The following is a 26,387-nucleotide window of genomic DNA, read 5'->3' as shown; positions in this document are numbered from 1 at the left end:
GTAATTTTATTGCATCTCTCCCCTCACTGAAATACCAGTTCCAACAGGGTGGGGCTTTTCATCTCTTTAGTCGCTTATGCACTTGATGTGTCCCGATGACCTAGAACAATGCCTGACACTTAGGAAGTACTCAATAAAATATGTGTTGATGTAAATCAATTGAAATATCAGTCTCATAGGGATGGGGATTTTCATCCCTTCAGTCACTTATGCACTTACTTGATACATCCTCATTACCTAGAATAATGCCTGACACTTAGCAGGTACTCAATAAATACTTGATGTGAGCTCCTGAAATGAGTTTAGTTCAAGGGGCTTTTTTACAATACCAATTATCCTAAAGTAAAGATGACTGCCTATATTTAAATTTCCTAACTCAGTAGGTTGTCAATAAACAGGGACTATGATCTGAAAGCAAAGCTCAGTTTAAAAAGAAAAGTATGTGCTTGTATGAGTTACAAGAAAGGGCTAAGTACAAAAGAACTGCTGAGGTTAACATGAACATCTTTCTGTGAACTTATGATTTAAATAAAATCTTTATCACCACACTTGCCAAGGGCAATATATCTTATCATGAAGGTACATAAAAAACTCTTGTGTCTTTCCTCTTAATACTCGGAACATTATTTTTATTTTATTTTTATTACCGAGATTGCACTGGAGAATATTGTAACTCACTGCACCTAGGTAAAAACTAAAGACATAAATCTGATGTTAGTTCTAAAAATCTACAAGGGTAATGATATGAATTTCATAGACATGGAAGCCTTGTTCAGAATAGATTATAAAAGAAAGGCTCGGTAGAGCCAGGTTCATGAGTGTGTGACCTGTGCAGAAGTGGGTGCTTAGAAGGCCCATGGCTTGGGTTAATGCTCTGCTGTTGCCGTCTTGAAATTCTTCACAATTTATGAACAAGGGATTTTCATTTTCAGTTTACACGGAACCTTGCAATTTATGTACCTGGATCTATCTTCCTTTGCAAACGGAGAAAAAGGCTTCAGGAGTTTTGAAACTGCCATAATAGATCCAAAAACTGTGTATGCATTTCACATCTGTACAATTTTGTTACGTATTTATAAACATCTGCTGAATGGATGACTCTATGTATTGGCCCACATCACTTCAGAACCGGGTCTTGAACTTAGGGATTGTGGCAAGAAGGAAAAAGGCAGGTTCCGGTGGCTCACAGGGCAGGCCAGGTGGCTCACACCTGTGAGCACTTTGGGAGGCCAAGGCGGGCGGATCACTAGAGTCCAGGAGTTCGAGACTGGCCTGGGCAATATGACAAGATCCTATTTCTACTAAAAATACAAAAATAGCCTGGCATGGTGGTACGTGCCTGTAGTCCCAGGTACTCTGGAGGCTGAGGCAGGAGGATGACTTGAACCTGAAGGTCGAGGCTGCAGTGAGCCCTGATCTCAACACACACACAAAAAGAATGACTCTCAGGCTTCTTTTTTTCTGATGGATGGAAGTGAAACCTCGAAAGCACATGGTCAAGTGCCTGACTCTTCCAAAACAAAAACAAGAACAAAAAACTAGCCTCAGCAAGGAGGTCCGTAGCCTCCAGCTGACCGGATTTTCAGTCACAGAACACCGGCAACCTAAAAAAGGGTCAATCTCAGCACCATGCACTCAACCCGGCTCCTTCCGCCCCTCGAGCGCAGGATGGGAGGAGCCGAGGAACCGAAAGAGAAAACAAGCGGCGCGGGCTGCTGAGGAGTCGGGCGCCGCAATGGAGCTGCGGGCGCTGCCGTGGCTGCTGTGGCTGCTGTGCTGGGGCGGCGGCGATGCGGACTCCCGCGCCCCCTTCACCCCGACCTGGCCGCGGAGCCGCGAGCGTGAGGCCGCCGCCTTCAGGGTACCGAGCGCGCGCCTCCTCGGGTCTGTCCCTGCTCTCCCACTTCCTGTCCCGGGTCTGGGCTGCGGAAAAGGGCCCCGAGAGCTGACCCTGCTTGTGGGCACGCGTGGCTCCGCGATGCGTCTGGGGCCCTGAGCTGCGGGTGCAAAAGCCAGCTTCTCTCTCCCCTCTCCTTGTGCCATGGTGTCACTCCCTCATGCCTTTGCTAACCAAAAGATTTGATTTTCCAGAAAAGATTTGTCGCTATGGATTTTTGGGACGCACCCAAATAAATACATAGATACGTCCAAAGTGTTCTTGTTGGGAAGAAGCACCCCCATTTAGCAATCCCCTCGATCGTTGCCACTGGCTTCCAAATCTCTTCTATTACTCTTTTATGAGAACCAGAAACAGGGAGCAGCCTGTTGGTGGAAGAAACCTGTCGTTTTTTTTTTCCCGAGGAGGGCGCTAGTGATCAGAAGTTAGAGACAAAGAGCCTGCCTTTAGCCAGATTAAAGAATCCTGGTGGTTTATGATTCTCCCTAAACTAACGCACCACCTTAGAAGTTCTTCCTGCCTTGGCGGAGACTGAGTTGAAGAAAAGAGAAACATTTAATTTCCTTTTCATATTATTATGAAAAAGTCTTTATAATAAATGCTTAGATTTGAGTCTAGCATGAAAACTCTGGAAGGGACCAGTTAGCTGAGCACAAATAATGATTTTCCCAAGGAAACTACAAGGGATGCCGATTTAGTGTTCGCCTCACTATGTTCTAGATAGCTGATACTCTTTAACACATTTTTAAATTCATGAAAGATGCCATTATCATGATTTAATTTATTAGAAAAGAAAATTCTTTCATTCTGAATCAAACGTAAGTCTGAGTTGAGTAATATTGCTCAAGGAAGTGTATCTTTTTTCTGGTGTTTGTTAGAATTTCTCACAGGATTTCATAGCCATGCTCTTTTCCCCCCACTCTCCTGGAAAGCTCCAATGTTTAGGAAGGCCAGCCTTCCCTGATTCTGTCCACTCTTACGTTTTGTCCAAACCGAGATGTGTAATGTTATCTCCACTCTATTATTCTTGAGTTCAGTTCTAGCTTTCAAAACCAGAAGTCCTCTTCCTCTTTCAAGAACAAAATTCTGGCCTGTATTCTACCCCTATCCTCAACTCAGTTTCGTTTTCCTGGTAAACCAAACCCCTTAGGGGAAAAGTCAGTCTCACCTTTACTGGTAACGTATTCATTGGCTAAATAAATAAACAAACAGTCAGGATCCTAAAAAAAAATCCTATTTCAGGACAAAGCTCAAAGGGCTAGACTTATAAATATATTTTAACATTTATTTAGATTTTAGATAATTTATAAATATATATGTATATAATTTATGTAGTGACTCATACTGGTCCTGTAAAGAGGCCATACCCTGATGAATGTCTAGATAATGTAACTTTTCTCAGGCGAAATACAAAGATCCAGGTTGAAAGATGGAAAGTTGGAAGTGGAGGAGGATGGAATTATGAAGACTCTTAGTACATTTTAAAACCCTTGGGTTAAGAAATATCAAAAAAGGTTTCAAAGCAGTTGCTGCCTGTAGGAATTTGCTTCATGAGAAAGGAATTTGCTTCATGAGAAAGGAGAACAGTGAGGCTTCAAAGCACAGTTGCTGGAAACTGAACACCTCTTGGTGCTTAGTTGGACTTTATCCAAGAATGCTTTAAAACCGATTTTCTACCTTAGTGGTCCCCAATCTTTTTGGCACTAGGGACCGGTTTAATGGAAGACAATTTTTCCATGGACGGTGGGGGTGAAGGAGGGAAGTGGGGGAATGGATGGTTTTGGGATGAAACTCTTTAACCTCACATCATGAGGCATTAGTTAGATTAGCTAGCTGGAGATTGTTGTTTGGACTTGGGATAGAGAGCTGGACACTGGGAAAGGTGGAAAGGGCCTTGCCTCCTTGGTAACCATGAAACTTCTTGTTGAAATCAAGTGAATCCATTGGTGAATGCATGATTCAGGAGTTTGCAGCTGAAGATCCGGTTCAAGAAAGTCCTTGATTAATTAGTAATGTCTTTCATGGTCATGGGTTTAGAGAATGATGAAGGTTTTTTAATTTGTTTTAATCTTAGCGTTAGATAGTTTTGTAAGTTTCCCAGGAATGCACGTTAAATGAAAGTTAGGTTAGCCCATGACTTTCCCACAGAATATTATATCGTGTTCAGTGAAAACTAGAGTCCTCTATGGTTTATTATGGGATGCCTCACAAGACACCTGACATTGGATGGCACCCCTTATCTCTGCACTTTCACTCCTTTGGAAACTTCCAGTGCTCAGGAAACTCTTAATTATTGAATTCAGCCTACTGTCCTTTGTGCCAAAACCTAGGTATGCTCTCATATTTACTGATGCTCATTATTTTACCACAGAACATTTGGTATTCTTATCCTTTTGGGAGGCACAGACCCAATATTGGATCCAATAAAAGTTTTTTGATACTATCACTTTAGAATAATATCTATGCCAAAGCACATGTGATTTTACATAAAATTTCAGAAGCTTCACCTTAAGACCAGTTGCCATAATGGCACAGGTTATATTATTATAAGATTGTATATATATTTAGGAATATTTATTTATGTATAAATAGATAGCCATAGCATCTTTATAACAAGTGATCCTAACTAATGAGCCACTTATATGCGCTTGCCATAATCAGCCCCTTGAAATCTGGAATTAGGTCCTCCAAATAGGCTTTATCCAAGAAAGCTTTAAAACCTATTTTCTACCTCGGTGGTCCCCAAACTTTTTGGCACCAGGGATTGGTTTCATGGAAGACAATTTTTCCACGGACTGGGGTGTGGCGGTGGGGTGAGGAGGATGCGGATGATTTCAGGATGAAGCTATTCCACCCCAGATCATCAAGCATTAGATTCACATAAGGACTGTGCAAACTAGATCCCTCACATGCACCGTTTGCAGTAGGGTTTGTGCTCCTATGATAATCTAATGCTGCTGCTGATCTGACGGAAGGTAGAGATCAGGTGGTGATGCTCGCTCGCAGGCCCCTCACCACCTGCTGTGCAGCCTGGTCCTTAACAGGTCACAGAGCAGTACTGGTCCATGGCCCAGGGGTTTGAGACTCCTGTTCTACCTTATATAAAGATAAAAACACGAATTTGATGTTAGATAATATTGTTCAGCAGACTTTTTCTGATAATTCTCACTTAAAGCATACATTGACTGAATGGAAATATATCATAAACTTAAAATCATAGATTATAATTTATTCATTCATTCATCTTCCCATACATTCATCCAAGACTTTATTTAATTTCTACTGTGTCTAAAGAACTGGTCTGAGTTTTCTGAGGGATGCAGTGGAGAATAAGACGTGTTGTCCTCTAAGAAATGTACACAAAAAATGAATATCGTTATGTTTAAGCATTGTATCCTGTAAATAAACATTTTCCTGTAAATAAAAAGAAGAATGTAAAGACTTATACACTAGAGAAGTAGATTCTCCCAAGTAGTTCACAAAAGAATGTATTTTTAATTCAATCTTTTTGTGTACATGCTCACACAAATACTGACTACACATTTCTTATCATACATAGTAAATATATATCTGCAATATGTTTACACACACTTCAGTACGCTGTATAGAAAATACTTTGTCTAAGGAACTTTTCAAAAGCAGTCATTTATGAAAGTGTATCCTTTAAAAAGCTCTTATTGTTCTAATCCAGGGCTTCTCAACAGCGGCACTATTGACATTGGAGAATGGATAGTGATTTGTTGTGGGGGACCTTCCTCTTCATTGTAGGGCGAGTAGCAGCATGCATGGGCTCTATGCACCAGATGCCAGTGGCATCCCACCAGTATGACAATCTCCAGTATGACAAATGAGGGACAAAATTATCCTCAGTTGCGAATCACTGATCTGAAGTTTACAATTCCTAAGTCTTCCAAGAAATTCTCAGCAATGCTCTTTGTATACAAATATTTTACCTGTTTTGCTCATCCTCAGATTTACTGCAATTTCCAGAAACTAAAGCACTCCCAAGGAGAACATTTTAAATCTATGTGTACAATTTACGATTTATCCTATGAAACTTCAAAATCTGCAAATGAAAGTTGTTAAAAGTCTGAGTAATGGAACTGCAAGACAAACAATGAGTTTAAAGTGCCGAAGATAAAGTGATCTTCCAAAGTACCTTAGGTGTCTCTGAGAATTTCAATATAAAACTTATCCCATGGATACATGGGATTCATTGTAAGGGAATACACACATCATTGCATATATTGATAAGGGCAAATAAATCATCATTAGTGGAAGGAAACCTAGATATCAATGGGGAAAAATAATAGATGTTCACTGCCTTTTCAGCTGATAAAACAGACGTGAAGTCCCTTAAAGTTTATATCCCATCAGTAGATTTCTTGCAGGCTAAATAACTATACCCCTCCACCAAATACTAGTTGTGTGACCTTAGGCAAATCATGTATCTGTTTCTCAGATTTATTCATCTGTGAAGAGGGGGTAATATTAGCAATTACCTTTATACAGGGCTAAGTTAATTCATGTAAAACACTTAGAATGAATACTTGAATTCAATTTAACAATCCCTTCAACCCTTTGTATTTAGTGCATTCAGTGGCTGAGAACATTCTTTGTAGAGAAATGAAAACTCAACAGTTTGCTCATAAAAGATTCACTTACTCCTTTAGAAACAGTTGAGTACATGCAAGAAGAAAATACGTGATTTCATTTACTCTTACTTAGTCGCAGTCTGTGAGAAAGATTTCACAGATTTTTCCCCTCAGGGAAGTAGATTAAGGAAATATCTGAGAACCCCTCAAGCCACCCTCGATGGATTTCTACTCTTAGATCGTTTTGAACATGACCGTTTTCCTCTTAACTTACCCTAACCAGACCACTGTCTAAGACTATGGTTACCCACAGCTGGAAAGGTAAGGGGGCCAAGATGCCTGAGATAGCTGGAAGGGCTTTCTGATCCTGTAAGAAAAAATGTTGATTTCTGAGGAATTTTAAAACTACAGCCTGACCTCCTCATGAGACTTGTTCAGGTCTCTTGTCAGTAGAGTTATCCTGTTTTATGATCAGACTGAACCCATCCTCTGTTATTCGGCCTTGCTGGGATGTTTCATGATTACTCTGCAGTTCTTATCAACCGCCTTTAGCATAGTCATGAAGCATCCTAGCCAGGCTAACAGGAGGGAAATTAGAATATGGAAGACACTGCTTAGAAACATATTACATTTAAATCAAGTTCAAATATGTGACCACCTCCAGTACACATGTGCACACACACACACACAAAGGCAGCTTTAAGAGATTCTACCTCTTTCTTAGAAGGGTGGCTGCTAGAAGTCATAATAAGGATAGCTTTAGGGACAGAGTCTTACAGGGACAAGGTCCTAGGTATAAAGTTGAGAGGTTATACCTATAATAAATAGAGATTTAGTATGCACAAGATGTACTAATGCCCAATGGACATGTTTTTCCTAGTTGTATAATCAGGATAATTTCTTCAAGCTCTTAGGTTCTGAGTTACCCTTCTGTTCAGGAATCTGGTATCTCCCTTTGTAACTCATTCAATTAAACACATTTAACCAAAAAAAAAAAAAAAAAAAGGTGAAAGTAGTTATTTTTCACCAAATCTGTTCAAAGGCTGTTCTGATTTATCAGCTCTAATTTTTCTCATGTAAGATCTAATTTTTAAACGTGCACTTTTCAAAAGTATCAATGAGAAGTTTCCTATGTATTCATCAAAACTTTACATCTCTCCTCTCATAAATGAAGTTAAGGTTCAGGTCTTTTCTTTAATATTTTATATGACTTTAGAGACGGCTACTCTAAATTTGCTCCCTATCATATCTTACTCTGTTGAGAACATGTGCTCACTGATCCTTTACCTACCGGAGGTTGTTGGATGTCATGAGCAGCAAGAGCCTCATACAGACTTCAGTTTGTGATGCTTCTATGAAATCTTTAATAGCCAGAATCAAGAGAGACCAGAAAAGTCACTTAAAAGAATTGGTAATTCAAGAAATGAAATACAGGGCTTTTTAAATTTTAAATGATGTGAAACCCATGTTAGTGAACTTGATAAGTGTATAGCAAACAAGAGAATAAATAAAAAGAGAATAGATATTCTTGGATATACTGATAGTATTATTTTACCATGAAAGCAACAGATTGCTTTCAATAGATAATATTGATCCTCATTTCTAATGACATGAGAAATACTTGCTCCAAGTGAATCTGAAAGTATGGTCTTTGAGCGCCATTTCTATAATCCAAATACTCTGTTTAAAGGAAAAGGAAGATAGAGGATGAGAGTATTTTAACTGAGTGTTTATTTTGCCAGTCTCTGTAATATGTTTTCCAATTATTATTTTGTTTAATCCTTACATTCTTCCAGATCAGTATTACTCCATTTGTTGATGGAAAAAAGCTCAGAGAGGTTGAGTATATAGCCAAAAATTGCACAGCAGTGGTAAGACATTTCAAATTGTTGCAAAGTTAAAAAGAGGCCAGGCGCGGTGGCTCATGCCTGTGATCCCAGCACTTTGGGAGGCTGAGGCGGGCAGATCACGAGGTCAGGAGATTGAGACCATCCTGGCTAACACGGTGAAACCCCGTCTCTACTAAAAAAAAAAAAAAAAAAAAAAAAAAAATTAGCCGGGCATGGTGGCGGGTGCCTGTAGCCCCAGCTACTTGCGAGGCTGAGGCAGGAGAATGGCATGAACCCGGGAGGCAGAGCTTGCAGTGAGCGGAGATCACGCCACTGCACTCGCCTGGGTGACAGAGCGAGACTCCATCTCAAAATGATAATAACAATTATTATTATTATGCTGTGTTCAGAAGCCTCCAGGGAAGTACTTTTAATGTTATTGATGGTTTTGCAAAATCAAAACAAGTGGGTAGAGATTAGAGGTAGGGAGAGGATGAAGCAGAGAACTTAGTGGTTTAGAGTATTTCGCTGTTGGCAAGAAGTCAACAATTTGTATAAAGATTGAGTAGCCCTGACATGGACTATGGAAGGCTGTGAAATGACAGGAGTCATTACACTAGAATAGAAAATGGAATTCTTTTAGAAGTTGGCTCCTGGTTGAACAAGTGGAAGACAGCAACATTTTCAGAAGTCCCGCAGATACTGGTGCCACTGACATAAATCGAAGAACAGTGTATCATGTGGTAACAAATAGAAAATATATGTGGAGCTATTTGTCTTTTCAAACACATGGCACAAGACCAAAACTAAGCAACTGTTATTGGAATCATCATTGAAAATTAGGGACATAAATATTTAAAATAAATAAATAATACATTCATTTATTTCGTTATTAAATTGGTGTTATTATAACTACTTCACAACCAGAACACCTAAACTTTGGATGGTGAAATGACACTCATAAGGCAACACAAAAATTAAGAGAAGTACATGGGAATTCCCTGCCAACGATGTGTAAGTTTGTTTCATCTGGCATTTGCCCACTTGAGTGGAAATATATTGTTTTTCTCGTAGATGTCACAAATCATCTAGTAAGATAAACTTGCATTAGCTCTCCAACTAAATAGAGTATGTGGCTCAACTACTGCCTCCCCTCCCAGACACACGTGTAGAACCCACATGTACAGCATTGCCTACACTCGAGTCTAAAATACATTCCTAGAATTAGATTTTTTTAATTAAACAATTTGTGTAATTTTAAGGATCTTGAAAGGGCGTACCAGTCTATACCTCATGTGCATGCGTGTGTGTGTGTGTGTGCGTGTGTGTGTGTGGCTTGGTGTGTGTGTGTGTGTGTGGTATATTCCTTTTTTGTTCTGTTAATATGATGTATCACACTGACGATTGATTTTGAAATTTTAAACCAACCTAACATTTCTAAATAAACTTCACTTGGTCACAATGTATTGTCCTTTACATATATTGTTAGATTTGATTTGCTATTTTGTTAAGGATTTTGTATCTACAGCATATTTATGAGGGATACTGGTATGTAGTTCTATTTTATTTAGATATATTTTTCTGGTTTAGAATCAGGGTAAAACTGGTCTTATTTAAGTTGCAGCTTAGTCCCTTCTTCTTGATTTTCTCAAAGGATAATATTGGTATTACTTCTTTCTTCATTGTATAAAGTTCACCAAAAAGCCACCTGGGCCTGAAGTTTGCTTTGTGAGTCAGTTTTCACTTACAAATTTAATGCCTTTAGCTAATAAAAGGCTGCTCAAGTTTTCTATTTTTCCTTTCTTTTTTTTTTTCTTTTTCTTTCTTTTGAGACAGAGTCTTGCTTTGTCGCCCAGGCTGGAGTACAGTGGCGCAATCTCAGCTCACTGCAAGCTCCGCCTCCCGGGTTCACGCCATTCTCCTGCCTCAGCCTCTCCGAGTAGCTGGGACTACAGGCGCCCGCCACCACGCCCGGCTAATTTTTTTGTATTTTTAGTAGGGACGGGGTTTCACCGTGGTCTCGATCTCCTGACCTCGTGACCCACCTGCCTCGGCCTCCCAAAGTGCTGGGATTACAAGCGTGAGCCACTGCACCCGGCCTATTTCTTTCATCTTTGGCAATCTGTGCCTTTCAAAAAGTTTGTCCATTTTGTACAGTTTGCCAAGTTACTGTCATAAAGTTGTCAAAATATTGTTCTAATGTCTGAAGCATCTGTAATCATGGCTCTTCTTTCATTCCTAATATTGGTAAATTGGTTATTCATGTCTTCCCATTCTATTTATTTATTTATTTATTTATTTATTTATTTTGAGTTGGAGGCTCACTCTGTCGTCCAGGCTGGAGTCCAGTGGTGTGATCTCGGCTCACTGCAACTTCCGCCTCTGGGTTCAAGCAATTCTCCTGCCTCAACCCCCTGAGTAGCTGAGATGACAGGCACGCCACCACCACGCCCGGGTAATTTTTGTATTTTTAGTAGAGACAGGGTTTCACCATGTTGGCCAGGCTGGTCTCGAACTCCTGACCTCAGGTGATCCACCCACTTCGGCCTCCCAAAGTGCTGGGATTACAGGCATGAGTCACTGCGCTCCAGCCTTTTTTTTTTTTTTTTTTTTTTTGATCAATCACAGGAGCAATTCCTGTGAATGAATAGGGAGAGGTCCAGGTAGAGCTGTCTGATTGCAGTGTAATTCTGCCCCTAAGTGAAGGAAAAAGGGAAGGAAGGTTGGGGAAGAGTTCCATGCTGTCTCACAGTCCAAGGAAAGTTTGGTTTGGCAAGGCCATCAGTGAGTCATTAATCAAAAACCAGCTGTCAGGGGAGTCCCATTTGTCCCCCAAATAGCAAGCCTTAGTACTCAGTCATGAGGTAGGTGCAGCCCATAAGAACTGTGGCTTCCCTTGGTGTGATCATGGAGATTCAACTAGCAGCAACTAAACTCCCTATAAAAAGAAGGCTGGGAGGCACATTCTCATGGCTGCCACATTCTCTCCTGTGCATTCTGAACATCCTACATTCTTAGTCCCTTCCTGACTACTCCTGCTCATAAAGATGGCCAGGCAGTACTTACTGATTGAATGAATCCTCTGAATTCCTTAGCAGTTAATAGTCTCTGGCTTATATTTGTCATTTGCCATATACAGAATTACTTTATATTCTAGTTCTATTTTTACATTTATATATCCAGGTTATATTGAAAGCCTTGCTTCATCAAGATTATTTTTAAGTACCTCAAAAACTATGAATTTGTTGAATAGCAATCTTCCTAGGTATGCACAAAAGGAAAAAAAATAAGATTATGACAACTTCCAGCAATAATTTACTTAAAAATAAACAGCTTAAAGTTATTAAGGGCATGATATGGAAAATGTCACTTATCTATTTATTCAACAACAAATACTTATCAAGGATCTATTGTGTGCCAGGCATGTACTAAGTGAGGATATCACGGTAAGGAATAAGATATATAAGCAGTCATCATTTTGCTTATAGGTTTTTGATACAGACACACAATAAACACATAAGTACATAGACAAATATGTAGAAGCACTAGGGTTGGAAAGGTACCAAATGATAGCCCCCTGAAATTTTATTTATTCTACGTAATTGGTTAGTATTATGAAATTGAAGCATGTTTATGTATAAAAGATAAGCTTAAGATAAATTATCACAAAATTCAAAGTTGAGAAATCAGTAAATAATGGTCACATTTCCCCTCCAGATAGAGAAACCAGGCTATCTTCTTCAAATATTTCCAGAATTGCATCTGTCACAGAGCCTTTGTACCCTACATGTGATAAAGATATCTATAAAGCTTTAATAGAATCAGATTGATTTATTAATTTATTTACTTAGTCTGTTTTTCATGCTTCATTACTTAGTTCCGGGAAACACAAAGGTGAAGAGGTCATATTCCATATTCATAATTGTTTAACCACATGAGTGAATGTCTATAGGTGACAATTTGCTTCTAGTATCTAGTGTTTATTTGCAGTCTATTTCTTTTTTCCCACTATGTCAGTACTTTAACAGCTGTGTATGGAATGCTTGCAACAAGCCTGGTGATGGGGAATTATAAATGAATAAAATACACTTTTCTCAGCCTCAAAAAATGTCTGAAATTAGATAATAATTCTAATTGAAAATGTTTATGAATCTCCTATGGGTATCTTATACAACTTTTCATTGTAGTCTGAAGGAAATCAAGCTTTAACTTTATAATTGAAAAATATCTCCAAGTTAGTTATACACAGTTTACTATGGAAAACTGACATAGTGGATATGAAATAGTTTTTGTTTTTCTTCTAGGAAAGTCTTAATAGACATCGATACTTGAATTCTTTATTTCCCAGTGAAAACTCCACCGCCTTCTATGGAATAAATCAGTTTTCCTATTTGTTTCCTGAAGAGTTTAAAGGTATGGTCCGATGGTGCTATTTGGGTGATTTCCTGATTTTAATTTGCTTGCTTAACTTTTGATAAATATTTCATTGTAAATCTAATATATTGAGTAATAGTTAACATTTATTAACTATCTACTAAGTATCAGGCATGTACCATGTGCTCACATAAGAAAATAAATTCCTGGCCACTCTCTTCTAATTACTGCTTAAGAAAAGAATATTATAATTATGCACATTTCCATGTGGCTATGAAGGATAATTGTCTAATCACTTCTGCAGTTTTCTAGTGCTATTTCTGTTCAGGACACACATGGTTCCATGAGTTATGATAGAACAAATGATGTCAATTATACTTATTTTTATTATTGACCTGGTTCTATCAAACAAGCCATTTTATGTGTCAACTCCAGCCTTATTGTAGGAATTCTCTTTTGTAGTTTTTAATGAATGCATTTTATGTTATAGAAAAGCACAAAGGAAAATCTAAAATAGCAGGTCTACTAGAAGACTCTGTTTCTTCTTTAAAAGTTCCTCCCAAAGAATCTCAAGGATATAATATAATATAATATTGGTTGTCTTTTAATATAATATTGGTTGTCTCCCTATAATATAATATTGATTGTCTTTATATATAACATATATATGATATATATAATATAATATATTGTAATATAATATTGGTTGTCTTTTCATTTTATGTTTCTACTCAGCCATTTATTTAAGAAGCAAACCTTCCAAGTTTCCCAGATACTCAGCAGAAGTACATATGTCCATCCCCAATGTGTCTTTGCCGTTAAAATTTGACTGGAGGGACAAGCATGTTGTGACACAAGTGAGAAACCAGCAGATGGTAAGTTTAAATCCCTCTTCTTTTCTAATCATCTAAGCATTGAAAGGCAGCTTTGAGGTCAAGTTTAATCAAACTTATAATGGAACCATTATTTCTCTAGGAAAATCATATCTCAGTCATCCAAAAATGACAATGAAAAGAGAATCTCTGGAGGAATGAGAGGCAAATGTCAAAGCCCTGACTTTTATTTCTGAAGATAAACCTTCCTTGCCATGTCCTCTTACTAACTGCCATTGCCACCACCACAATAACTCAGGGATACTTCCCAGTAGCTCTATCACAGATACCAAGCTTTCTGTACAATAGCAGATGGAAAGCTGGAGAAGGTAAACATGAGCACTAAAGGCTTAAATGGTTAAGAAAAAAAAAGTGAAAAAGTAAAATGAAAATGGATAAATTTACCAACAGCGTGGCCAAATCTCCTGGGTTCTCAAGCCTCATCTTGCAAGCTCTATTAGAAAATCTGCCCCCATCTTCACAGGATCATATACCTTTGAATCTGTGGGCCTTAAAATATAGTTAGTAGTCAGTTCAGCCATAATGTGACACATACATTCCAGAAAATCACCACCTTTGCAGAACTGAGCAGTAGCATGACAGGGATTATGGGAGAAATGAGGTTAGGTCATGCTACCTAGGAACTTAGTCAATGACATATTTTTTGAAAGACAGAAAACTAATAGACACAGTAGCACAGTTTTACACATGTTTACTGATTAAGAAATATGTAAGTACTGCAATAAATATAGCAATTTACCTTGAAAAGAGACTCAAAGTGTGCTGAGGACGTGGGAGTTGGCAGGGCAGCAGCTTGTGAGTTATTCTGAAGTGGTGGAAGGAGGTGCCTTTGAAATAGGAAGGAAAGTGGTAAAAGCAGATGTGGGTGGGTATGACCTGTAATGCATGTAGTGAACCCATCTAGCTGGCAGACGTTTGAGGGGTGTGTGCATACTTTGCTGACCTTCTCTACCCGTCCTCATCCCCCACTGTTGGCATAGGGAATGCCTGCCAACTAGGGAAAGTCAAACCCCTAACCAGAGGGGATAGTCTCAGTTTGTCTGCAGTGGAAACCTCAACAGATCATTCAGCCTTCCCTTGTATGTAAAGTGTTTTGGTGCCAGTTGTTTCTCAGTCAATGTGTAGTTAGAATGATTTTTGCTTCTCAGATTCTAAATTTATTTTTGTACATTAAGTTTTTACCACCATATCATTTGCTTTATTATTGGATTTGTAATAACATGTGAATTAGACATAAATCGAATCCTTTCAAAAATTGTCCACAGTGTATTAAAGAGGGAACTTTTACTTAGGGATCTTTAATTAAAGGAGTATACGAGAGACTTTTTTTTTTTAAGCAGGCACTGCCCTTGTGGCTTGACTAAAACTGGCTAAGCTGGCTATAGGGGTGGTGTTAGCAGCCTGTTACGTTTTCTCTTTTTTTTTTTTTTTTTTTTGAGACGGAGTCTCACTCTATCACCCAGGCTGGAGTGCAGTAATGCAATCTTGGCTCACTGCAACCTCCACCTCCCAGGTTCAAGCGATTCTCCTGCCTCAGCTTCCTGAGTAGCTGGGATTACAAGTGTGCGCCACCATGCCCAGCTAATTTTTGTATTTTTAGTAGAAACAGGGTTTCACCATGTTGGTCAGGCAGGTCTTGAACTCCTGACCTCATGATCCGCCTGCCTTGGCCTCCCAAAGTGCTGGGATTACAGGTGTGAGCCACCCTGTGTTTACCTTTGTCAAAGTTTGGAGACCCTGCTGTATAGTCACTTAGTGAGTGTTTTTACTATGCCATAGGCATTAGAGATATAACCTTTAAAAGGGCACTTAAAGCCATAAGGTTGCTCAAAACAACTCGGCAAAGATATCCAATTGTCATTCTTTTTTTTTTTTTTTTTTGGTCTAACTCTGCCACACGTGGCCCGCCAGTTATGTTAGTTTCATCCAATCTCAAATCCTACTCTTATCTGCCTTTTCTGTGGATCCTTCTTCCTTTTACGTGATCCTAATTTCATTCCCTCTGTCTCCTCTCTTTCTTTCAGGACTAGTTCTTTTATTCTTTTGTTCTAGTTTGTTAAGTAAAAGCAAGTTAATAGATCCACTATAAGCATGATTGGCAGCCGATACTGGAGTAATGACTAATATATCCTTAGGATATTTCATGTGCATCCACTATAAGCATACTTAATAGGGCATCTTTGTAGCCTAAAAAGTAATTCATTAATATTTATTAATTCTCTTATCTCCATCAAATAATGAGCACGACATACATCTTTCCCCTCCTCACCCTTAGGATGGAAGTGGTATGTTACCATGGAAGCAGAGTGTCCTAAGAAAAGCAAGGGAGATGGAAGGATGGGGTGGGAGTCAGCACACACTCTCCAGCAGAAAAGCCACTTACAAAGAGAAGTCACATATTCAGTGAACTGAATAGTCTTTTAGAAGATCATCAGTTAGCCCAAGTATTTCCTGTGTCTCTAAAAATTCACTTTTATCTTGCATTGCCAAATTTAGAATAGTAATAATGCTGACAACATGAACTAATAATTAAGTGATGCTCAAAAGAGACTTTTGGTTTTCTCTTTTTTTTCAATTTAAAAATCATTTCCAGAATCTGGAAACCTTACTTGATTTGATAACTTGTTACATTTAGAGATGTTGGTAAGTTGATTTAAACCCTATAAATACCACCCCTTTTTCTATTTTTAAACAGTGTGGAGGATGCTGGGCCTTCAGCGTGGTAGGGGCAGTGGAATCTGCATATGCAATAAAAGGGAAGCCCCTGGAAGACCTAAGTGTCCAGCAGGTCATTGACTGTTCGTATAATAATTATGGCTGCAATGGAGGCTCTACTCTCAATGCTTTGAACTGGTTAAACAAGGTGACTAGTCTCTCAGCCTCTTAAACTCTTTATTTCCTTTTTTGCTTGTTTACTGTGTGTTCAAAATTCAAACGGTTTGTTCGCATATATTAAATAATGTTTCCACATTTGGAAATGTAGGTGATCAAAGCATGAAGTAATTAATCAGAATATTTAAAAATGAATCACTTCTAGGCAAAGCAGTTGTCAAGAAATCAAAAGGGGAAAAATCTGAAGTCTGTCTTCAGAGAAATATTTATATTTATTTCTTAACATTTCTTAATATATACATGCTTTTTTGCAGATCTGAATATCTCATAATGTCCCAGAAAGATGAGAATATATGACTTTTTTATTTTCATAGAATTTCTGAATGTTAAGGTTAAAAGGAACATTAGAGACTAATTTTTTAGCTATTTATTTATTTATTTATTTATTTATTTTTGAGACAGAGTCTCACTCTGTCACCCAGGCTGGAGTACAGTGGCGCAATCTTGGCTCACTGCAACCTCTGCCTCCCGTGTTCAAGCAATTCTGCTGCCTCAGCCTCCAGAGTAGCTGAGAACTGCAGGTGCCCACCACTATGCCTGGCTAAGTTTTTTTTTTTTTTTTTTTTTTTTTTTGCCGTTGTTGTTGTTGTTGTTGTTTTAGTAGAGACGTGGTTTCACCATATTGGCCAGGCTGATCTTGATCTCCTGACCTTGTGATCCACCCGCCTCAGCCTCCCAAATTGCTGGGATTACAGGCATCAGCCACCGCACCCAGCCTGTAGCTCTTTTTATAGATGAAGAAATGAAGCCTGAGAGGTGAGATCATGTTGCCAAGTCAGTAGCTGAGCCGGAGTTGTACCTTCAGTCCCCAGCCTCTCACAGTAGGGCTTTGCTCAGTATACTGCAGTGTCCCTCAGTATTCTTAGGACTTGCCCTGACAGTGTCCCATATCTGATATCAACTGCATGAAATTTGCCAATGAGCGTGCTATTAGGTTCTGTAAAACGTCATCAAATTAGAGTTCCCCAAACCTGAATTCTCTTCCATTATCCATTGGTTGCATTTTTAATCACGTATTCCAGGAGATGCTCTGTACACACTGTAGACAGCAATGAATTATGAGTCTCCTCCCTTTCATTAGCCTAGCATTCAAAAAGGGAGGATTTTGTACAGATAACTGTGAAGCATTTGACACATGCTATATGAATGGCATAAAAGTGAAGTGATAGAAAGAATGCTTGGCTTAACCATTGCCTGTGTATAAACCACTGGATGGACTCTGAAAGACTTGGCAGAACGAGAAGCACTGGGAGGAAAGTGAGCTGCCCTATAGCACCGTCAGGAGAAAGATGACAAGACTGTTATTAAATCCATGGAGGATCTACAAAAGGATGCTGTAAGATAAAGAGAAGTAAGGGAGAAGGAAAGATATTGACTCCAAATGTCTAGACTATCCACAGCAAGCACCTAAAGATTTAATTTATAATATTAAAAACCCAAAGTATAGGCTGGGCACAATGCCTCACGCCTGTAATCCCAGTATTTTGGGAGGCCAAGGCAGGTGGATTTCTTGAGTCCAGGAGTTTAAGACCAGCCTGGGCAACAGAGTGAGACCCCATCTTTACAAAAAATACAAAAAATTAGCCTGGCGTGGTGGCTCATACCTGCAGTCATAGCTACTGGGGAGATGGAGGTGGGATGATCACTGGAGCCCAGGAGGTGGAGGTTGCAGTGAGACAAGATCGAGCCACTGCACTCCAGCCTGAGCAACAGAACAAGACTCTGTCTCAAAAAAGAAAAAGAAAAACAAAAGAACGCAAAGTATATCCACATGATGAAGGTGTATGAAATTGAACCTGTTTTGACACAGTGAAGTAAGTTCTATTTGATTTATGAAACAATTGACAGTAAACATTTTTGGTGATTGTTTTCTTTTAGATGCAAGTAAAACTGGTGAAAGATTCAGAATATCCTTTTAAAGCACAAAATGGTCTGTGCCATTACTTTTCGGGTTCACATTCTGGATTTTCAATCAAAGGTTATTCTGCGTATGACTTCAGGTAAAGATCTTACTGTATTATGTTTTTCTTTATATATTTTTAATTTATGATCTATTAACTATTTAGTTAATAATTCGATTGAAGGCATCGCTGCATACTCTTAATCGTTGTAAAACCTACTTTTTACTAGAAAGAGTAGCAATTACAATGAAATGTTGTAAATGTTGTTTCTTAATTATAATCTACTTATTTTTCCAAGTGTCATTACAATAGAAATGAAAAATTTAAATTCTGTTTAAGATACAATTTATATTTATATTTATTTGTTATATTTTATATTCTATTTATTATACTTATAAATTATTAGTGCATAATTTATATTTATATATACCACCTTCATCTTATCAAATTTAGGTGTTATATTATCATTAGCATATTTCAATCTTAATGGTGAGTCCATCCAGAATTGCTTTGTATGGACTGTGCAGCTAATATCACTCAGGCTACATATCAGGAAGCATATTTTGAACATCTTCTATGTTCTTTGCATTTTTCAAGACGTCAGCCACTTGAAAAATATAACACAAAACTTCAGATTAGAAACAAGAGGGAAGCATATACTACTGAAGATAAATTATGTAGCATACACTATAAGCATGATGGGAATGTAGGGATAGATAAAGACAGGCTGAGGAAAAGGACTTGTGTTGGAATTGAAGGGTAGGATAACTATGGATAGTTTTGGAGGAAACAATCATTAAAAATGCTTTTAAAACACATGAAAAACATAGAGCTGGCTGGAGACTCATCATGACCATTTGATAGCATGCAAAATAGGTGTTCATGGGGGAAAAGGACAAAGGAAGACCCAACCAACTCCTGGCTTCATTAAGAAAATATATGATGAGAACTTTGCAGTCCTTTGAAACAGAGAAAACAGGAACTAAATTAAATTTGGATAAGGTAACAGAATCCCCTATGACTTAGTGGTCCTGAATATAAAAGAATCCCTTGATCCAGATGGTATCTACCCATGGGATCTGAAAGAAATCAAGGGTGAAATTGCATCCTTGAACAAAATGTACCCGTTTAAATGAGCATAAGTGTGCCAGAGAACTGGCAGCTTGTCAACACAGCTCTGGTCTGCAACAAGGGTCCTCAGGGTGACACTAGGAACCATATACCAGACAGCCTTAATTCCACAGCTGGCAGGCTACATAGGATTTATAGTAAAATGTGCAGGGTCACTAAGTACCGTGGTCAACATCTCCTTTGGGGGTAAAGGTAATGTGCTTTCTAAAATGAGAAAGTATGCCCTATAAACTGTGATTTCCTTGAGAGTATAAGGGAAGGACGTGTACAAGAAAAAACTAGATTTACAAAATATCATTAAAAGGGATTAAGGGAATCTCTTGTCATGGTAGGAAATTGAAAAAAAATTTAAGAAGAAGCAAAAGAATCATAGGCATTAGTCTGAATTAAGGGAAAGAGAGAATGCAGGAGTTGTTGGCATTGGGCCTTTGATTAGGAAGGAAGAGGTCCCAATCAAAATCTCATTTATATTGAAGATTAAACTCTAACAGTACAATGCTAAGCTGATAGCATTTGACTGCAAGAAGATCTTTCTTTGATTGATTTATTCATTCAAATATCTACTGATTTTTTTTTTAAGTTCTGGGGATTTGGCAGAGAACAAAACACATAAAAACCTTGCCCTCATTAGTAATTGAGACAGACAATCCACAAAATATAAAAATACATATGGCATGTTAGCTGTAATAATTTCCAAAGAGAACAAAAGAAAGCAATGGGAAGAAGAGGAAAGATCTGGTAGTAGGGGGAGTGTACAATTTGAGAAAGGGTTGCCTGGCAGGGCCTCACTCACTGAAAAGGTTATGTTCAAGTGAAGACTTGAAGAAGTGCGTGGACTTAACCACGCAGATATCTGGGGGAACATGGTTCCAAGCAGAGAGGCTGTAAATGCAAAGATCGTGAGGCAGAAACACGTCTGGCGTGTTAGAACAATGATGAAGCCACTGTGGCTGCCTAGTGTGGAGAAGAAAGACAAGACTAGTAGGAGATGAGGTCATACTGTCCCTGTATTAGTCTGCTTTTATGCTGCTGATAAAGACATACCCAAGACACAGAAGAAAAAGAGGTTTAATTGGACTTACAGTTCCACATGGCTGAGGAGGCTTCAGAATCATGGTGGGAGGCAAAAGGCACTTCTTACATGGCAGCAGCAAGAGAAAATGAGGAAGAAGCAAAAGCGGAATCCCCTGATAAAACCATCAGATCTTGTGAGACTTATTCACTATCATGAGAATAGCATGGGAAAGACCAGCCCCCATGAATTCAGTTACCTCCCCCTGGGTCCCTCCACAACATGTGGGAATTCTGGAAGATACAATTCAAGTTGAGACATGGGTGGGGACACAGCCAAACCATATCATTCCGTCCCTGGCCCCTCCAAATCTCATGTCCTCACATTTCAAAACCAATCATGCCTTGTCAACAGTCCCCCAAAGTCTTAACTCATTTCAGCATTAACCCGAAAGTCCACAGTCCAAAGTCTCATCTGAGAGAAGGCAAGTCCCTTCCGCCTATAAGCCTGTAAAATCAAAAGCAAGCTAATTACTTCCTAGATACAGTAGGGATACAGGTATTGGGTAAATACAGCCATTCCAAATGGGAGAAATTGGCCAAAACAAAGGAGTTACGGGGCCCATGGAACTCCAAAATCCAGCGGGCAGTCAAATTTTAAAGTTCCAAGATGATCTCCTTTGACTCCAGATCTCGCATCCAGGTCATGCTGATGCAAGATATGGGTTCCCATGGTCTTGGGCAGCTCTGTCTCTGTGCTTTGCAGGGTACAGCCTCTCTCCTGGCTGCTTTCATGGTCTGGCATTTTCTGCAGCTTTTCCAAGTGCATGGTGCAAGCTGTCAGTGGATCTACCATTCTGGGGTCTGGAGGACAGTGGCCCTCTTCTCACAGCTCCTGTGGGACTCTGTGTGGAGTCTCCAACCCCACATTTTTCTTCTGCACTGCCCTAGCAGAGGTTTTCCATGAGGACCCTGCTCCTGCAGCAAACTTTTGCCTGGGCATCAAGGCATTTCCGTACATCTTCTGAAATCTAGGTGGAGGTTCACCAATCTCAATTCTTGTCTTCTGTGTACCCACAGGCTCAACCCCAAATGGAAGCTGCCAAGGCCACAGCCTGAGCTCTATATTGGCCCCTTTGAGCCATGGCCAGATCATCTGAGACATAGGGCACTAAGTCCCTAGGCTGCACACAGCACAAGGACCCTGGCCTATCCCATGAAACCAATTTTTCCTTCTGGGCCTCCAAGCCTGTGATGGGAGGGGCTGCCATGAAGGTGTCTGACATAACCTGAAGACATTTTCCCCATGGTGTTGGGGATTGACATTAGGCTCCTTGCTACTTACGCAAATTTCTGCAGCTGGCTTGAATGTCTCCTCAAAAAATGGGTTTTTCTTTTCTACTGCATCATCAGGCTGCAAATTTTCTGAACTTTTATGCTCTTTGTGTTTCCCTTTTAAAATGGAATGCTTTTAACAGCACCCAAGTCACCTTTTGAATGCTTTGCTGCTTAGAAATTTCTTCTGCCAGATACCCTAAATCATCTCTCTCAAGTTCAAAGTTCCACAAATCTCTAGTGCAGTGGCAAAATGCTGCCAGTCTATTTGCTAAAACATAACAAGAGTCACCTTTGCTCCATTTCCCACAAGTTTCTCATCTCCATCTGAAACCACCTCAGCCTGGACCTAATTATTGTTCATATCACTATTGGCATTTTGGGGAAAGCCATTTGACAAGTCTCTAGGAAGTTCCAAACTTTCCCCCATTTTCCTTTCTTCATCTGAGCCCTTGAAACTATTCCAACCGTCTGCCTATTACCCAGTTCCAAGGTCACTTCCACATTTTCAAGTATCTTTTCAGCAGTGCCCCACTCTACTGGTACCAATTTACTATGAGTCCATTTTCATGCTGCTGATAAAGACTGGGAAGAAAAAGAAGTTTAATTGGACTTACAGATCCACATGGCTAGGGAGGCCTCAGAATCATGGTGGGAGGAGAAAGGCACTTCTTACATGGCAGCTACAAGAGGAATTGAGGAAGAAGCAAAAGTGGAAACCCCTGATAAAATCATCAGATCTCATGAGACTTACGCTTACGAGAACAGCACTGGAAAGACTGGCCCCCATGATTCAGTTACCTCCCCCTGGGTTCCTCCCACAACACATGGGAATTCTGGGAGATACAGTTCAATCTGAGACTTGGGTGGAGACACAGCCAAACCATATCAGACGCCAAGTGGTAGCCTTAGAGCAGGGTATTAGGAGAATGGCCTTGGAGATGAGAGATGAGGGGTATGTATAGATTAATACCCCTCCCAGAGGGTAAAGCCCTACACAGTTTTTTATTGGAGAGGAGATAAGAGAGAAGGGAATCTAGGAGGATTCCTGGCCTTTTGATCTGAATGACTGAAAAATAGAATTACCATTAATGAAACTTGAAAGTCTAAGACAGGAACAGATTTAGAAAGAAACAGCAAGAGTTCAGTTGGAACACCTAGGAAGTGATCCCAGGAAAGACTGGTGGTGGGGTGGGGAAATGAGAGAACCGGGGAAGCAGGGTTTCTTGATTAAACCAGTTAGTGCTGTGGCTAACCTCATGCTTAGTCTTGCTGGGGAACTCTGGCAGCCAGGGTAAAATGTACACTTCAGTGTCATCCCACCCAAGTTGATGATTGTCGTCTTCCCTGATTCATTAGTTGAGGGTGCAGCTGGGGATGGAGATGGGGACTGGGCTTGCTTTCCTGGCTCTAGGAGGAAAAGGGCTCAGGGAAAGAACTGCAGGATCTCATTGTTGCAAGTTGAGTGAGTTCATTGCAGTGGTGACAGCCTGAGGATGTGTGAAGGTCTTCCAAAGCGTTTGCTATAACTGGGCACAAGACCTGGTCCTTTGTACTCCAATAATATTATTTCCATGTAAGGTGGATGCCTGAGACTCAGGGAGGGCCATACAGCTAGTAAACTTTGGAGTCAGATTAGAACTCCTATCTTTTCAACTCCAAAGCTTGTGGTTTTACCCCAACACTATTGGTAATGTCATGCAGTCTTAGGTTTTCAGCCAAACACTCCTTAAAACATTGTACAGAACCTGAAAACACCTAAGAAGGGAAAAAAAATCCTCTAAAATATAAAAACATAACCTAATTTTAAAGCAAAATGACCATTCCCACCCAAGGTTCTTCATGAATTTTTGTTTATCAGACCCCAGAAATTTCAGGACTCAAACTAGAATATGAGAATGACTATGTAAATAAACAAAAACTGTAGGAACCTACTACATATAACAATAGTCAGAAAAATTCAGACACAGAATAACACACTGAATTCTAGGGAAGATGAGATGGAAATCTACATCATGAAGTGTCAGTAACAGGTCAGACTTGCCTTCATCGCCGCATCTTGATGACAATAAAATTTAGGAAAATTATTTGAAGACTGTAGGTTTTGGAAATTATTAATCTGTGAAATGAATAGTAAGCTCATGGAATCAATGTTTGTTAATATAGCCATTATCATAACAATGTACATGTTGATAGTAGTTCTATATTGGGTTAATAATGGAAATTAAAATGCTGTCTGGAGCATATTTGAACTCTCTAAAAGCTGAAATCTTTCTGAAAGACAAATGATAGAAATGCCACTCAATTCTGGGGCCAAATGGAACATTTGCCTCTGCTTATGACTGAGACTTGTCCTTCTATTTCTTACTTCTAATCTTTGATATATTTTCTTCAGCTCTGGCCCAAATCAGGGATTATTACTAAATTGTTTCTTTGATTCTGCAATGTCAGTTACCCTTTGCATTCTAAAAATATTCCTTCTTCTTGATCTTTCTGCTTTTCTCCTGGTGTCCCTGAAGCTGGATCTTTGATGAAATGAACTTCCAGTAATCCTTTGTTATCTTAAATTGATGGAGACAGCTGTGTTCTGGTTGATAGAGAGATCATTATATATATCATGTTTAAATCACGAAATATGCTAAGAATTTTGATACAATAAGATATACTTTATACACTAAATCCTATGGGGAACACAATTAGTTATTAGATAAGTTAGGAATGAGGTAAATAAATAATCCTTATTGTAAACTTGGTGTATAACATATGTGCTGGGCATGCTCCATAGTTTATGTCTTGCAAAATTGTATGCCATAATTTTATCCTTATATTGATTCTCCATGTTAGGTTTAATGGCTGCAGTGTATAGTTGGAATTTGAACCCAGGTGTGGGATAATTAAAAACCTATAACCTATCATGATGCCGTTTAAAAATTTTACAATTTTGCCTGTCTCAGGATAATCTTAATATGAACTGTTTTACAGTAACAAAAATTAGAAATATCTACTTATAGATCTCAAAAAGCAGATATTCATGTTAATAGGTAACATGAATAAATGTATAAAATGAATATATAGTTTCTATTTCAATCAATTCCATTATTATGCAGTCAACGTTTTGCTCCTCTGTGGACAAAATATTCCCTCTCTAGAAACTAGTCTCCAGCTGGTCGTCATGAAAGATTATTTACTTACTTATTAGTGGATTGTTACCACTAATCCACCCATGGCTTGCTATAGCAGTAAACTATCCAATGTTATCTTAATAGCTTAAACTATTAGGAACTTGGTTTCAGCATCCTTCACCCACAAAGCTGACCTTTGAAAAATGTAAATAATGATTTCATCACTCACTTGTAAGATCAATGAAGGACAAATGTTGTATAATATGAGACTTTATGTCCATGTGTGAAAGCAATACTTGTGTATTTTGCAGTCTTCACAGTTGAACACCTAGTTCTCCTGGCATCCTAACATTTCTTCTCTTTTTAAAATATTTGCTTAGCATTTCTTCTATTGTATAATTATATTAGCCACTTTTGAGTAGCCCTTCCCTATAATTTCTGTATTTGACAATGACTAACATAAGTTAGTCTCTTGATTCTCATGGTGTGGGAGAGATGGCAAGGTATCTCCAAATATCTAGTCTTTCCACTTTCCTTAATAAAAGAAGCCCTATGTCTTAACTAATTTTCCAGCCAGCTACAGAACTCATTCCCCATCTTCCTTTAAGCTAGACTTGGCCATATGACTGAGTTCTGGCCAATGAGATCCATGAAGATATACATGGAAGTGTTGCGTGTTATTTCTGGGAAGTCTTCTCAACAGAGATGTACCACTTCTCCTTTCTACTTCCTGCTGTATTAAATATGTGTTAAATGGCTGGAGTCCCAGCAGCCATCTTGGACCATGAATGGACCCTGAAAATGGAAATCTTTGAATAGCAGGACAACGATAGAGAAAGAGCTTGGGTTCCTGATATCCTGAAACCGTATCCCAGCCATAGACTACCGTTCTCTCAGACTTAGCTTCCATTGTTTAGGTCCTTCGTAACTGCAACCAAACCACTCAGAATCATACACAGATTATATAGATCATTGTATTTTTACCTTAAAAACTAAATTTTCTAACCAAATATTTCCTCTTTTGGTAGTAACCAAGAAGATGAAATGGCAAAAGCACTTCTTACCTTTGGCCCTTCGGTCGTCATAGTAGATGCAGTGAGCTGGCAAGATTATCTGGGAGGCATTATACAGCATCACTGCTCTAGCGGAGAAGCAAATCATGCAGTTCTCATAACTGGATTTGATAAAACAGGTAAGTGCTGATAAGACTCAGTTGATTGCTTTCCAGCTTGGATGCTGACTGCAAAATGATCACCATCCTGTAGAACATTGAAATTGGTTCTGCTATGGCTAAGTCCTCATAAGACCTTCACAACTTCTCAACAATCTTATAGGTGTAAATGTGCCAAGACCAGCTCGGTCGTGGAGACCCTAACCCAGTGGCGCTAGAGGAATTAAAGACACACA

At 39.1% G+C, this 26,387-nt stretch overlaps 1 protein-coding gene across 1 annotated transcript in view; it reads left to right on the top strand.

Moving 5' to 3' along the window:
* The first annotated feature begins 1,532 nt into the window (after window positions 1–1,532).
* Window positions 1,533–26,387, top strand: part of CTSO (cathepsin O) — a 30,060-nt gene continuing 5,205 nt past the window's right edge. The window contains exons 1-6 of the mRNA XM_055276225.2: window positions 1,533–1,861; window positions 12,626–12,734; window positions 13,431–13,570; window positions 16,284–16,451; window positions 18,359–18,480; window positions 26,009–26,172. Coding sequence (XP_055132200.1) covers window positions 1,736–1,861; window positions 12,626–12,734; window positions 13,431–13,570; window positions 16,284–16,451; window positions 18,359–18,480; window positions 26,009–26,172 — 829 coding nt within the window. The 5' untranslated portion in view covers window positions 1,533–1,735. The remainder of the gene's footprint in view (window positions 1,862–12,625; window positions 12,735–13,430; window positions 13,571–16,283; window positions 16,452–18,358; window positions 18,481–26,008; window positions 26,173–26,387) is intronic.

This window comes from Symphalangus syndactylus, chromosome 4 (genome assembly GCF_028878055.3).
Source record: "Symphalangus syndactylus isolate Jambi chromosome 4, NHGRI_mSymSyn1-v2.1_pri, whole genome shotgun sequence".
Lineage (NCBI taxonomy): Eukaryota > Metazoa > Chordata > Mammalia > Primates > Hylobatidae > Symphalangus > Symphalangus syndactylus.
This window is presented reverse-complemented; position numbering and strand designations above follow the sequence as displayed.